The 15450-nt window shown below is 32.5% G+C and overlaps 1 protein-coding gene and 1 non-coding gene across 2 annotated transcripts in view; one reads left to right on the plus strand and one right to left on the minus strand.

Annotated features, from left to right (window-relative positions):
* The window catches only part of LOC123662360 (probable ATP-dependent RNA helicase spindle-E), a 38748-nt gene extending 23507 nt beyond the window's left edge, over positions 1-15241 (minus strand). Inside the window, exons 1-9 of the mRNA XM_045597209.1 lie at positions 15038-15241; positions 14045-14239; positions 13092-13313; positions 12242-12317; positions 11863-12155; positions 9383-9597; positions 8214-8392; positions 923-1086; positions 327-494 (exon numbers count right to left, since the gene is read on the minus strand). Coding sequence (XP_045453165.1) covers positions 327-494; positions 923-1086; positions 8214-8392; positions 9383-9597; positions 11863-12155; positions 12242-12317; positions 13092-13313; positions 14045-14239; positions 15038-15241 — 1716 coding nt within the window. The remainder of the gene's footprint in view (positions 1-326; positions 495-922; positions 1087-8213; positions 8393-9382; positions 9598-11862; positions 12156-12241; positions 12318-13091; positions 13314-14044; positions 14240-15037) is intronic.
* Trnad-guc lies at positions 1485-1556 on the plus strand. Its single transcript has one exon. It is a non-coding gene; the product is annotated as a tRNA-Asp (tRNA).
* Positions 15242-15450: the final 209 nt, after the last annotated feature.

Raw genomic sequence — 15450 nt, forward strand, 5'->3', positions numbered from 1 at the left:
GCTGGGCAGGCGGGTTGGTGACCGACCGGGTTTTTCATATAATTATGAGAAAAGTATCTGAACAATCATTTCTAAATTCTTAAATTATGTATGTTTTCAAACTTCAGTAGGGCCGATTGGAAGACAAAATTTTGACATATTATTTATTTGTAGAACATATTAGTTATTTTGAATTTGATATTTACTCTCACTTTTGTTAACAAAATTGGCGACTATGTAGGTAATAAGGTAAAAATTATAAGACTTATGCTGTACCATAATAAAACTATCACTGATTTTTCGTGCTATTAAATAAATAAAATAAATAAATATTAACAGTCACAAACCTCTTTAAGCACAAGTATAGTCCGGTATATGTTGGACATGTCGGGCGGGTCCATAGCCAGAGCTAGTATGTCGCTAGGAGGGCCCATGTCTAACATCTTCGCTATTAACACGAGGCGTTCCAAGGGACATCGAATTAGTTCAGGTTGACATTCCTTTTTAAAGGTTTCCTGGACAAGAAAATAAATATGATTCAGCATTAAAACAGACTTATCAACAAGCACAAAACAAAATCAAAAATTACTCAATCAACTCAAGAACCATTAAATAAGGGCTGCAAAGTCTACAGAGAGCTACAAAAAATTACATTTGCACAGCCTCCTGAAAAAATTAAGGGACTTTCACAAATCGAAAAGACAAAATAAATATTTAATATGACATCAATAACAGGCCTTAACATATGCAGAAATTGCAATAAACGCAACGAGTTGCTGGTTTGTGGGTTTTTAAAGCCATGGTTGGCAAGACTGCCTTGACCTGACTTAGCAAGACCTAATATAATAATACTTGCTGCTCTGGGAGTTTATGACGTGACTTACCTCAATAAAAAATTAAAGAAAATTATTAGATTATAGTAAATGAATAGTCTAAATCTCACATAAAAGGTATCAGTAACGAGTCTGTAAACGCGCCCATCCCTCACTCGACCCGCGCGTCCAGCCCTCTGGTCACAGTTTGTCTTGGAAGCCCACGACATTTGTAAAGAGGTGAAATTCGTGCTTGGATCCGCGACCAAAACTTTCATAAGGCAGAAGTCTATCACTGAAATAAATATTTTATTTTATTTTTATTCGGGAACCAAAAAATAATTACAACACATTCAATAAAAATATACGACTAATAAGAATACGTAATAAGTTTTAAACACAAATTAAGTAAAGTTAAAATTAACTTCGTGTGATTGAAACTTAAAAAAAATAGCTCGTAATTTAATAAAAATGTTAGATTTTTATTCAAATTTTGAATATAAAAAACCAAGACCCTAGATCAATAGAAAAATTTTTTGAACAGAAAAATATAATCAAAAACGTTAACTGACATCTTCATAATTAAGTCTTTTCTATTTTTTTTTTTTTTTACTTCTTTATGAAAAACAACATAAACCATCTATTAAGCAACATTTCAAGAACCTAATACAAAAATTCACGACTAAAGTATCATCTTCGGTAGTATAGTGGTAAGTATCCCCGCCTGTCACGCGGGAGACCGGGGTTCGATTCCCCGCCGGAGAGTTCTTTTTTTGTTTTATAATTTTTTAACTATAATGTATTTTTCAATTTTACATTATAAAATTGCACCATTTTTCATATTTAAATAATTATATATTCTTTTTATTTTCAACATTACTAATTTAACTTTAACTGATTTCTAGTTATAGTACATCTAAATTATTTGTACAACTAGACCTAATAAAATTATGAATACGACGAATATAAATAATGTAAAATATAAAAATAGTTTCAAAATTAAAAATAATACCTAGTTATATAAAAAATACCTATAGAAAACGAAACAAACAAGAAACTAAAAATACGAGATAGTTATAATTACGACTCGTCCATCCGCTCTAGATTAGGTAGAACATAGGATACGTTACAATGTATAAGATTCATAGAAATAAGCAAGAGACGCAAACTCAGCGTCTGGTCGGCCCCCCCTGACATCCGCTGGGTCCAAGACTGTAGTAGTTAAGGAGAGACATTAAAGCCTCCAAATCGGTTACATGTCTTTCATTTTATTTTATTTAAATTAAGTTAGTTAGTAGTAAAGTAATATAAATTGTTTCCAAACGCTCCGAAACCAAAAGTGGCGCAGCCGGTGAGGATTCTCTTATAGTCTCCGTAGTTTTCGTGTTTTTCCGACGTCGAAATTCGTCTACAAAAATTACGCGAATATTCTACGTGAGCAGAGATCCTTCGAACCAAATAAATATTCTTTTGTGTCTCGAGAAGCAGAGAAGACAGAATATGGGAGTAGCGGTCATTTGGTGAGTCAATCTTTCGCCAATCCTTGTTCCCGTAATCCTCCTGTATTTTTATATAGTTATTAAGTTATTGTTATTCTTGAGATCAAACCTTGCTCATTATAACGTTGTGAAATTGATATCTCCGTATGAAATTATTCAGTCTTATCTTTCTTAGAATAGGAACATAGAGTAGTAAGGAACATAGATACTTTGTTAAATTAAAGTTCGAATTGTATTAAAGAAATTACATTATATTACATTGTTATAATATTCGTGTTATGATATTTCATTAACTAAAATTAAATTTTGAATTGAATTAAATAAATTAAAAAATAAATTGTTATAATAATAAAGTGTTATGATATTTTATTTAAGAAAAATAAATGTAAAATTGAATTAAATAAATTAAATTAATAAATTATTGTAATATTTAAGTGTTATGATAGTTTATTTAAGAAAATAAAATGTAAAATTGAATTAAATAAATTAAATTAATAAATTGTTATAATATTAAAGTATTATGATACATAATTTTCTAAAATTAAATTTTGATTGAATCAAATAAATTAAATAATAATTGTTAAATTGTTATATAATTAAACATATGACAAGTTTAAATTTATATTAAAAGTTTAAATTCTAATAAATACTTATCTTAATGATTTTACAATATATTATTTTATAAAGTTACAAATTATACTTTACAATTTGTGTTTAATTTCTAAATTTGATTTTAATTATCATTTTATTTTATTGTGTGTTTTTATTGTATGTGTGATTTTTTTTTCTCTTTTGAAAGTGTTTTATATTTAAGACAGTTGCATCCTCTGATCATTTCATTACTCTATAATCATGACAACCACAACCGTATCACTAATACCAAAAGAAATTTTAGATCTAATTCCGCTATATAGTGGTGATAAAAGACAGTTAAATCTTTATTTACAAAGATGTCAATACGTGATTGAACGTTATAATGGTAACGAGGAACAAAATCTTTACGTTTTTCATGCTTTAACGAGTAGACTAAGAGATGATGCAGCTGCGCTTTTATCTGAACGAGAGGACATTGTAACATGGTCCACTTTAAAAACTCTGTTAATCCAACATTTTGGAGACCTTCGCAGTGAAGAGTGCATTAATATTGAGTTAGAATCTTTAAAAATTAATCCAGGTGAAACCTTTCTCGAATTTTGTAATAGAATACAAGGTGTTCGTTCGTTATTAATGTCGAAGGTCAATTCAATCCATGATCCAGATTTAAAACTTGCGAAGTCGGTTATTTATAATAATACAGCTTTAAATGTGTTTTTATATAACCTCCCGGAAAGTATGGTGCGTATAGTTAGGCTTAAATCACCCACAACTTTAGAAGCAGCTTTAAGTATTGTTCTCGAGGAAGTAAACTTCTTAGAGCAATATAAAATGCGTAATCATGTACACGGTAATAGGCAAATTATGGGTTCATGGCCACCGATTACACAACCATTTGGTCACAAGCCCAGCTTACCTTTTTATTCTAAATTTAACTTTAATAATTCTCAAAAGGCACCTCAAATTCAAAGTCAAGGTCCACTACCAAGGCCATCGTTCGGTTTTAGACCTCATTTAGGTTTCCGATCGCAACAAATTGGGTACAAGCCCCCACAACAACTAGAGTACGAACACCCTCAGCAATTTGGCTTCAAGCCACCACAACCTCAACAACAAACCAATGATGTATCCATGAGGACAGCTCAGCCAAAAATGCAACAAGAATTTACGTATCTAATCCTAGATTGCGGTGATTCATCAGCAATGACTATATCAGATTTAAGTCAAACAGCAACAGCTAGTTCTGTAGAAATTCCTAATGAAAATGTAAATGAAAATGGCTATCCTGTGCGATCAGAGTCTAGTAGATCGGAAACGATTCATTCAGACTTGAATCCAGAGCTATCTGGAATACCAATTTTGAATGAGGCCATAGACACCAAACCTAACCAGATTTTAGTTTTTCCATGGCTCAAAAACGATATGCAAGTAATAGATCTATCGCGTGATAAACAGAAGGTCTTACAAGTTTTCTTACCAACAGGCAAAACTGAGTTAGTAAAAGAATTTTTAAAACAACACATAAAGCCGAAAAAAAAGTATTTTTTTTATTTTAAAGAAAAGGAACATCTAAGACTATTCAGTAATATAATTATTCAAATTTTTGAAAAAGGTTTAGTTAATTTCTATGAATGCATAGCACGAGTAATATATGTTGAAGATGAAGGAGAACAGAAAGCCATCACAAGTAAACATCATGAAGGAAAGACATGCCACCGGAGCATTAAGGAGACTTTAGTTCGGATTCGTAGAAATTACTATTGGAATATAATGCAGGAGACAGTTACAGCAGTTATAAGTAGTTGCGAAGCATGCCGGAAAATGAAATATGATAGAAAACCCATTAAACCTGTTCTGCAGCTGGCAAAAACCCAGGATGCTCCGTTTCAGGAAATGATTCAGGAACATGCAAAACGGATCAGAGTATTGTTAACGGATAAGATGGTAGCAAAAAGGAAAAGGTTAGGAAAAAGAGAAGTGGTGAAGCTAACATTGAGTTTCCTGAAGGAGAAATTGTTTTTGCAAAGGACGTTAACAAGCGTAAAAGCAAAGATAAACCAAGATATGTGAAAGCAAGGGTTAAAGGACGTGCCGAGAGAAATATCTTACCCCTAAAGGTTGGAGACAGAAACACCAAAACTCCTATTAATGTTAAACGTCCTCCGCAGGTTCTCCTGCACCATGGTAAAGGAAGGGAAAGCAAACATTCAAACCGACCATTGGACTATAGTTAAGCTTGTAAGATTAGAACAAACTATAGTCTGTTCAACGAGAAGAGATACCAAATGTAAACAAAGCCCATCATTTTTTCGTAGCGACGACGGAACAAACAAAATATAGTCTATCTCTTTCTATCTTGTTAGTTTGCTATCTGTTGCACGTCTCTCTGCAAGGTCGAACGATATTTTAACTGGCCTTGAAAACAATCGGACCGCGTACGGCCCTTTGAATTTGTATTATTTATTTTTATTTCATTTCGTGTCCTGAAGCATTCGGGTGATTATTATATTTCGATAATTATTATTTAAGAAGTATCAAATCTTAAATACATGATTATATTTAATTAATTATATTAAATTCAGTAATTACAAAATATAAATATATTTTACATTTAAAATTTTTGTGTAAGTAAAAAAAAAGGTTACAAAACCCTGCATAGTTGAATGACCTCGCATTTGGTTTGTTTACATTTGGTATCTCGGCTCGTTGAACGCACTATAGTAATGATTTAAATCACATTCTCATAAATTACCAACAAATATGTGGGATAATTGATTTGAATGCATCATACTCTTAAGAACTAACAAATATTGAGATTCATAGACTTTTTACGCGATATAACAATAGAAAAATACAGACAACTAGTACCACAGAAACGTTCTAAGAGAATTTGTATAAATCCTTTGGGTTCCGTAATAAAAATAATAATAATTAGTAATCTGGATCATGATGATGCGATTAAAAACGATGAACTTATCTCAAATCTAAATACCTAATAACCAAAATATTATTTCAAAGAAACTGACAACAGTCTCTAAAATGTTTGATCGTTTTATCAATATAACTGAAAGATGTATCTGTGAAGCAGAATAATTGAATTTTTGTAACTTATGGAACTATTTATTGTATTTACAAGCAACTTTCGTACTATATTTGTTAGACTAAGTGAAATGGAAATAGCATTAGTATTAAGTCTCTATATTACATCAACCAATTACAGATAACTCCGATTATAATTATTTTAAGATTATTCATTACCAATTTTTCATGAACCACAAAACAAATCTGTAACCATTATTCCCAAATATCCTTACCTTTTGGCGAAAGGAATAAAGTACTTACCGCTTGTAAAACCGTGCTGTTCATTGTCGACCAGCGACCAATTCCTATGCACCAACGAGCTCTAATAGAATCAAATGTCGCTAAGAAGACCCCAATTAAAAATGCATATAACTCTATCTAGGGCAAGTGTACTCTACATGAAAGGAATAAGTTTAGATGAAGTGAAATATATGGCCTTTTCGTTGAAACATAGTGCAGTGATTAAAAGTGTTTTGAATGATAAGAAAGACAATAACTTCAGTGAAATTTTAGGATATGTTACATTAGTTCTAGTAATTTTAAGTCTTTTGTTTTTTTTTTTTTTTATATAATATGGCTAAAATCGCCAAAATGTTTATAATTTAAGCAAAATCATCGGAATGAATCTCAAATCGATCCTTCCGATAATTTTCCTCTTAGGGATGGAGGAGTTATAATTACGACTCGTCCATCCGCTCTAGATTAGGTAGAACATAGGATACGTTACAATGTATAAGATTCATAGAAATAAGCAAGAGACGCAAACTCAGCGTCTGGTCGGCCCCCCCCTGACATCCGCTGGGCCCAAGACTGTAGCAGTTAAGGAGAGACATTAAAGCCTCCAAATCGGTTACATGTCTTTCATTTTATTTAAATTAAGTTAGTTAGTAGTAAATTAATATAAATTGTTTCCAAACGCTCCGAAACCAAAAGTAGATATTATCTTAGTACAACATGTTTTTAGTAGATGGCGCTGTAGGTGAAAAAAGGTATCCCTTTATCATCGTTTGAGACGCGTTAATAAAAAAAAAAAAGAGATTGTTTCTATTTTAAGTTATTTTTTATGCTTAGACTGATATGTATAAAGTTTACTACTAATTATGTAATGAAAGTACAATTTAAAACCATTTGAAAAGTATTTACAACATTTAAATAACTTCTACAGAATAATGTTTAATATCAAAAATAATCAGAAATTTAATGCCTTAACCAAACACTCATAAAAAAATACTAGCGAGCATTCATAGAACAACAACTACGTTCACCTTTTGCAAAGTACATGTTTTGTTTACTAATATAAAAATGTTCAGTGTATTTTAAAGAATTGTATTTTAAACAGTCAGCTTAAAACTTTGCAAAGTTAAAACTAGCTGAAACACAATAGGATTAATAAAACATGATAAATTGAGAACTAGTTGAGTTATACTGCCGACTTTGTTAATTATATTATTTTTATGATATTTGTGGTCAAGTAAATTGTGGAGTAAATATAGCTGAAGAAATTTAAGTAGTTATTTGATTATTCATTAACAAACGATGAGATTTTTTTTAATAATTATAACATGATTAAAATTTGATTAAAAAAGAACTTGGCAATAAAATTATTAATTTTCTCTTCCATTATCCATATCGCATTTTTAGTCAGCATTTTAAGTCAGTCATTAATAATAACCCTCTTAACTAATCTTGTGATAGCCATACATGACAATAGATTTACTTATACTAGCTGATCTGCCGAACTTCGTAACATTTTTTTTCCATGAATAATTTTTTGTTAGCAAGCGAACACAATTATTTAATTATATATCATCAATCAATACATATAATAAAAATGTAACGCATCGCTGTCTGTCTGTACATGGAAGATATATGAGAAAAAATATTATTGGGACCTTTATCAACGCAAATAGCACCCAAAACAATGATTGTTAGAATATTTGTCTGTTTGTCTGTGCATTTGTGTACGCTAATCTCAGAAACAGTTTATCCAATTTAGATGTGGTTTTCACTAATATATGTAGTAAGCTTGACTTAGCATTTAGTGCTGGTTTTATGTCAATTGGTTCATAAATAAAAAGTACTGCCAATTTAAAGAATCACCTTGAACATGTAAATACCAAAATAAACTAAAAGGCATATCCAAAAAATGCTGTCCAAAGACACTATTCTATGCAAACGAAGTTGTGGGCACAGCTAGTGGAAGATATGTTTCTGTTGAATCATTTGAAAATTGATACTTCGTAATTACCATATTTAATATCAGGTACAGTTATAGAGCTCTCTGCAAGGTTAGTGGCCAGTATTATCTTACGATGTCCTGGCGGGGATCGCTGGAACACCCTCACTTGTTCATCGGCTGTAATAGTTGAATGGAGGGGTAGTACCCACCATGTGTAGTTAGCACTTTCTGCATCTCCTATTTTAAGCCTGCAATGAAATGAAATTTTAATTAAGTGAAAATATTTATTAAGGCTGTAAGGTGATTATACACATTAAAAGAAAGCCAAATAAAAATCTACATTTTCAAAAGTTGAATAAAAAGTCAAGGTAACATAAACAATTAATTTAAAAATGACTACATCTTAACATTAGGTATATTACAATCTTGGTAATGTATCCAGCATTACCTTAACACACCTGCAACATAGATATAATAATATAAACAAAGTCACATATAAGAGCAATTAACAATTTACTAATAACAAGAATCTATACTAATATCTTTTTAACAACATTTGTATTGGCCATACAGGTGTTTGCCGTGGTCTGGGTGTTTGTGCAGTCTTTGTGGGTCTCCCCACCGTGCTTCAGAGAGCACGTTAAGCCGTCGGTCCCGGTTGTTATCATGTACACGTGATAGCGATCGTTACTCATAGTAGGGAATATATCCACCAACCCGCATTGGAGTAGCGTGGTGGATTAAGCTCTGATCCTTTTCCTACATGGGGAAAGAGGCCTATGCCCAGTAATCAGATATTACAGGATGAAGCGTATAGTAATATCTAAAAAAAAAACTAGAAGGATATCTGTACTATATGTATGTTTAAATGATTTTGATAAACGGTATAGTTTTAGCTAGTTGACTATTTTTAAAACATATTTGTTTTTGTTAGTTCCTCGTGAAATAATTATATAATATATTTAATTCTGAATAAACCTAATTAAAATAAATTCTTTATTTATATTTCAAATTGAATTAATTTATGCATTTGATGAAAAAAAATTAAATTTTAAAAATGTCAAATTTTCTCAACTTTATATTCTGTAAGATTTTCCTAAGGCTTTTAATATTCGCTATAATTATCTATTCTTCTTCTAAAGTTCTAACACTTTGTGTATTACAAAACTTTATAGGACAAACATTTATTCCCAGCTGTTGCTGCATTTAACAATCAATTTTTATTTTTATAGATTTACCTTAAAATAGGATCCGTGAGACAATTATAGAGCTCTTCAATTTCATATATACCCGGTAGAAATACAAGCACAGAGGGCAGATCAGCCTCACCTCTGTTTGTATATTCTTCTTGCTTGTCTATAAGTTCGAAAGCGTTTATAAGTTTTATAACAACATGGTACATCTCTGGAAGAATTACTGGCTCGTCATTTTTTGGTGTCGCTTTTTGAACAATCTGTAAAAATTTTAATAATTGCTTTATATACAAATACAAATACAGCTATTACCTATGACTTTATACTAATCAAAATTCTCATACTATAGTATTATTAGGCTATCAAAGGGAATAAATTTTTTTCATATCTGCAACATTTGACATTGATGGTCGCTTCTATTTTATTTAATAGAAGAAACTCTTTTTTATAATATTAGTATAGGAATATATTTATTCTCATAAAACAAAAAAGTTGATTTTTAGTAATGTCTCATATGAACATTATTTTAATCATATAATACATATTATGTGTATTTACATACATACATATAATAAAGCCTACGATCCTTACATACTTCTTTCGCTCTTTCAATATCACTCTCACACTTTCCATCTCTTGTAAACTTTGAACCCAGATACACAAAATCATTCACCTGTTCAATTTGTTCATCTCCAATCATGATATTGCAGTCTGTCACTGCCTCATCTCTTTCAAGCACCATCACTTTCGTCTTTTTTACATTCATTTTCATTCCCTTTCTTACAAAAGCTCCACTCATAGCAGTTACCATTTCCTGCAACTCCTCGGCCGAAGAGGCAAGTAATACTTGGTCATCAGCATAGAGAAGACATTTGACGAGTAACTCATTCATTCTCAACCCACTTTCATTCTCTTTTAAATCTGTCAAACAATTGTCCATGAACAGACTAAACAGCCACGATGACGCTACACATCCCTGTCTAACACCTTTTTCGATATTAAGATTTCAGTGTATATCCTCATGTTTATCCTCACACAAGCACTAGAATCCCTATAAAGAGATTGCAATGTTTGTATGAGGATACTACTCACACCATTCATGGACAATGCTGACCACAATTCATTCCTCATCACTCTATCATAGACCTTTTCTAAATCCACGAACGCGCAATAGACTTTTTTGTTTTTAGCCAAACACTTTTCGGCTATGCACCGCAAAGAAAAGACCTGATCTGTACATCCCATTCTCTTTCTAAATCCCGTTTGTGCATCCCATACTTTTTCGTCTGTTTCATTCACAACCCTCTCAATCAACACTTTTGCATACAATTTACCGACGACCCTGAGGAGGCTTATACCGCGTTAATTTATGCGGGTCCTGCCGTTACCCTTTTCCCTTGTACAATGAGACGATTACGGCTTTGCACCAGTCTCCCGGTACTTGCCCATTTCGCCAGCACAAATTGAAAAGGCGGTACAGCTGGCTAGCCACTATGCCATTTCCAACCTTCAGCAATTCGACGGTAATCCTGTCATACCCTGCAGCCTTACCTAATCTCATACTTTTCAACGCTATCACTATTTCATCCATGCTTATCTCACTTTCATCAACATTTATATTCGCTTCCGTGGAAGGTGCCGTATGTTGTACCTGCACTTCCTCTCTTTCAAAAAAACTTTCAAAATACTCTTTGCATCTCTTTAACACACATTCTTCTCCTTTTATAATTCTTTCTGCTGTATTCTGGCAGTTTTGATGGATTTCCAGAAAAACTTGATGTTTGGCTGGAAATCTTCAGTGAGCCTTCTATCAAAATCATCCTTTCGTTCGTCTTTCTTTCTAAACACAACTTTTTTCGCCGCTAATTTCAAACTTTTGTACTTCGTTCTTGCTTCCTTTATTTCGTCATCCGTTGCCTTTTGAACTTTTTGGTTAGCTTTTGTTGCTAACCAATCCAACCACACTTTCTTCTTTTCTTGCACAGCCTTTTATACATCTTTATCCATCCACACATTATAGTTCTTTCTTCTTTTCCTTCTTTTAACTACCCCGCATACCTCAATAGCAACATTCACAACCTCTTTCTTAAATGTATCCCACAAATCTTCGATCACACCTCTCTGCCTTTAAATGCCTTTAAAACTTTCTTTCAGTTTCTCTACATACTCGTCTTTCTTTTCCTTTTCTTGTAGGTTCCACTTCCACTCTATCCAAAACACTAGTAGGCTCGGCCCTTTGGTGTCGCCACTGTTAAAAAGGCCACGCATTCGGGCTATGACCAAGAAGTGGTCTGTGTCGAGGCCTACACCGCAGTATGCCCGAGTGTCTAGCACTTTCTTCCTCAGTCTTTCATCCACTATTACAAAATCAATCATACTTCTAGACTCACGCTCATCTCTTGTATACAAATGGATCTTTTTGTGGTCATGGTCACATATGTGTATTACTTTGCACTAAATTAATTTAACAATATAACATGATTAATATGTTTAAAAATTTAATAACTACATAATAATTTACGCACCGCGCCAAATTTATGCAGATTATTTAAATAAAATGTTTTCACAGAGAATGTCGGCTGGGTGTTCACAACTTTTAAGCATGATGACATCTGAAATCCCCCTGGTATCGGGATGAGAAAGTAGTCAGCAAAAGCTTTGCAATTAAACGTAGCTGACATAAGAACAACTTTAACTCCTGGAGACACTGTGTAAAGTAATTTTTTAACAACTAATAACAAGAAATCCATTTCTTGCCCTCGTTCGTGGACCTCATCAAGTATTATATGTGTGTATTCATTCATATTCTTTGTGTTTACTGAAACAGAAAAAGAAACGTAAATTTTAATAAAGGTTAAGTCAGAACAATTTTTTAATAATTAGGACATTATTAATATTTCCTACCCAGCTTTTGTAATAAGACTCCAGTAGTAACATAGCTGATTCTAGTGTCATTTGATGTTCTGTTTTCAAGGCCAACCTGTTACAAATTAAATAATTCTTAAACATCATTTTCAGTAGTTCAAAATTTTAGTAAAATATATATTCTATTAAATATATATTATATATAAAATAAAGTCATCAGATTAAAATATTATAATCAAATAAATATAATAAAAGGCTTTCAACTAGTTGTACTCATGTTGCTGTTTCGTCTTTTGATTGACGGTTAGATAAGGCTTAAGTTCTGTGCTGTGTGGCTACGGCACTAAAGAATTTAGCCACCCCCTCTCTTCCCGTGGGTGTCGTAAGAGGCGACTAAGGGATAACAAGGTTCCACAACCACCTTGGAACTTAAAAAGCCGACCGATGGCGGGATAACCATCCAACTGCTGGCTTTGAAATACACAGGCTGAAGACGGGCAGCAGCGTCTTCGGTGCGACAAAGCCAGTACTGCGGTCACCAACCCGCCTGCCCAGCGTGGTGACTATGGGCAAAACACATGGGTTGACGTTATTTTTGGCGTAAACTTGTGGAGGCCTATGTCCAGCAGTGGACTGTATAGGCTGTAATGATGTAATGAAGGCTTAAGTTCACCTTTAGCATTATGTAGTTATGTAATAACTACACTAAAATACAAATTTTTAAAAATGATTGCTTTTGTCTTGTGTCAGGCATGATTACTCTGAAGTTGCTTAATAAAACTGCTGGTTAACAAAAATTATTTTGTTAATTTGTGTTGTCGACTTAGGTTTATATCATATAAGCAAAATAGCTAACTCTTAAAATTAAACTACATAGATAAAAATATACCTGATACCCGACAACTCCACCCACATCCCAGCCTCTTTCTTGAGCCACTCTCTTTGCAATAGATATAGCAGCTATTTTTCTAGGTTGTGTTACGACAATCTTACAAGGTTTCCTGTTATTGTAAGCATCATCAAGTATCCATTGCGGTACTTGAGTCGTTTTACCGCATCCTGTTGGCCCTTCAATTATGACAACTGGAAATGCTTTTATTCTATCCAATATCTATAAAATATGATATACCATTAAAAATAAAATCATTATTATATAATAATGATATATAAAATATATACATACACTTTACACTCAATAACCCCCCAATAGGATGGGAATCCTGCACCAATGAAGGTATGAAAATATAAACAATATGTTACATATGTTTATAGTCCTTTAGTATAGGCTATAAATGATATAAACGCTAGGAACATTTTTTGCATGTGGGAATTGAATCCGCAACAAAATATTTTAGTTACTTGCAGTGACCAATCTTCATTCTTATTTAAGTAAATTTTAATATATAAAGTATATAATATAATACAGCCACTTCTCTAAATTATGAGTAAGGTGCTATGAAATAAGAATGTAAGGATTTGTGTTTTTATAATTTTATTTGAATTCTTAACTAATTGACCTGGCTAATTTTCTACTATCATATTGAATTTTTCTTGAGGATAAAGATTATTTTTTATTTCTTTTTATGCCAACTTTGAAAATAACAACAAAAAAGAAATTATCCAATTTAGTACAGTTGTTTTTAAATTGTGTGAACACATACAATTTTTTATTGTCTTTTAGTTTGGATTGGATTTAGAATCGTTTGGAATCGTTTGGCACGAATTTTTGCGAGAGGGTCTAGTAGGGGGGGATAGGGGGGGGTTAGGTTAGTTAGGCTATTCAGCTTTATAGTTTTGGTATTCATATATTTAAATTATAAGATAAAAGATTAATTGACTTACATTATCATGATAGGAATTTATAGCTAGGTTCTTTGTGTCCTCGCTCATCTTAAAAGAATATTTGTTGTAAACTTCTGTCATAGCTTCTGCTGTCAACTGCTCAACATTATGTACAGAAGCTCCCCATGATGAAAGTTTCTCCAAAGAATCCAATCCTCCTGTCATGCTTTCATATACCTCTCGTTCCGTTTCGTTCTATAATTATTATAACTATACTACTTATATAATATTTGGTTTTATTGATATAGATCAAAGGTTCCCAATCTTATGTGGACTTTTAGATGAAAACAAAATTCCAATGCTTCCCTTCACATTCACACACACAGCCCCTGTTGGGTAGCTACAGTATAGAAGTTAAAAATGTGATATAATTTAATTCATTTTTATAATCCACCAACCCGCAGTTGACCAACTCGATGGATTAAGCTCTGATTATTTTCCTATACAGAGAAAGAGGCCTAAGCCCAGCAAAAGGATGTTACAAGCTGAACCAATCATTTAGTTAATATTTATGTTCCAACTACAACGAGAACATGTACTTGTCTTATCAGCATAAACTTAACAGGTTTTATTTTAATATTAAAACACACTTTTACATTACTTCTTAAATAATGTTGCTTTCCTAAATAAATATTTACCACGTTTCTAATGCACAATTCACAATGTTTCCTAAACATCGTTCTGCCATGGCCCAGTAGTTTTCACACTGGCCCTTTGTGACCCACTTAATACTTTTAAACCCAAGCTGGTCTGGTGGCCCATTAGATAAAATAATACAAATTTATTATAAGTAAAAATCGACAGCAGGTATTATTTTTTAAACATGGCGGAAATGTTGCGATCCGGTATATTATTTTAAAGGCCCGGTACCGGGTCGCAACCCGGCGAATGGGAAACGCTGGCTGTATTAATGGAGTAGTTTATAATCTATCGAAAAAAAAACAATACGAAATAAAAAAATAATACAAATTTCCACCAGGAAAACTTTCATACCTTCAAGTACATTTCAGCTTCTCTTTTTTTAACTTCACGTGCGTAATCAGTGCCGCTGGGCAGTACAGCCTGCCGATGTTCTTCCTTTCTATTCAAGTCATTTAGATTATCATGTTTAGTTAGACGAAGTCCGCCAGTAAGTGGACCTCTAAGTCTGACTACGTTAGCAGAGGGATTTTTGAGAAATGCACGTAGCTCATCCATAATTATTATTTAAGATCACAACTACCCAACTACCCCGATACGAGGTTTCGGTTAATAGTTTTAAAATTTGAATGTTTGTATAAACATAACCATTAATAAAGCTTATTTATTTTATTACTTATTACAATACGCCAAGCAAAGTGTAAGGTATGTACACAATTTTATAACATCAAATCCAGGGTACATAGATAATACACCAGGGTCATCAG

The sequence above is a fragment of the Melitaea cinxia genome, chromosome 18, assembly GCF_905220565.1.
Source record: "Melitaea cinxia chromosome 18, ilMelCinx1.1, whole genome shotgun sequence".
Classification (NCBI taxonomy): domain Eukaryota; kingdom Metazoa; phylum Arthropoda; class Insecta; order Lepidoptera; family Nymphalidae; genus Melitaea; species Melitaea cinxia.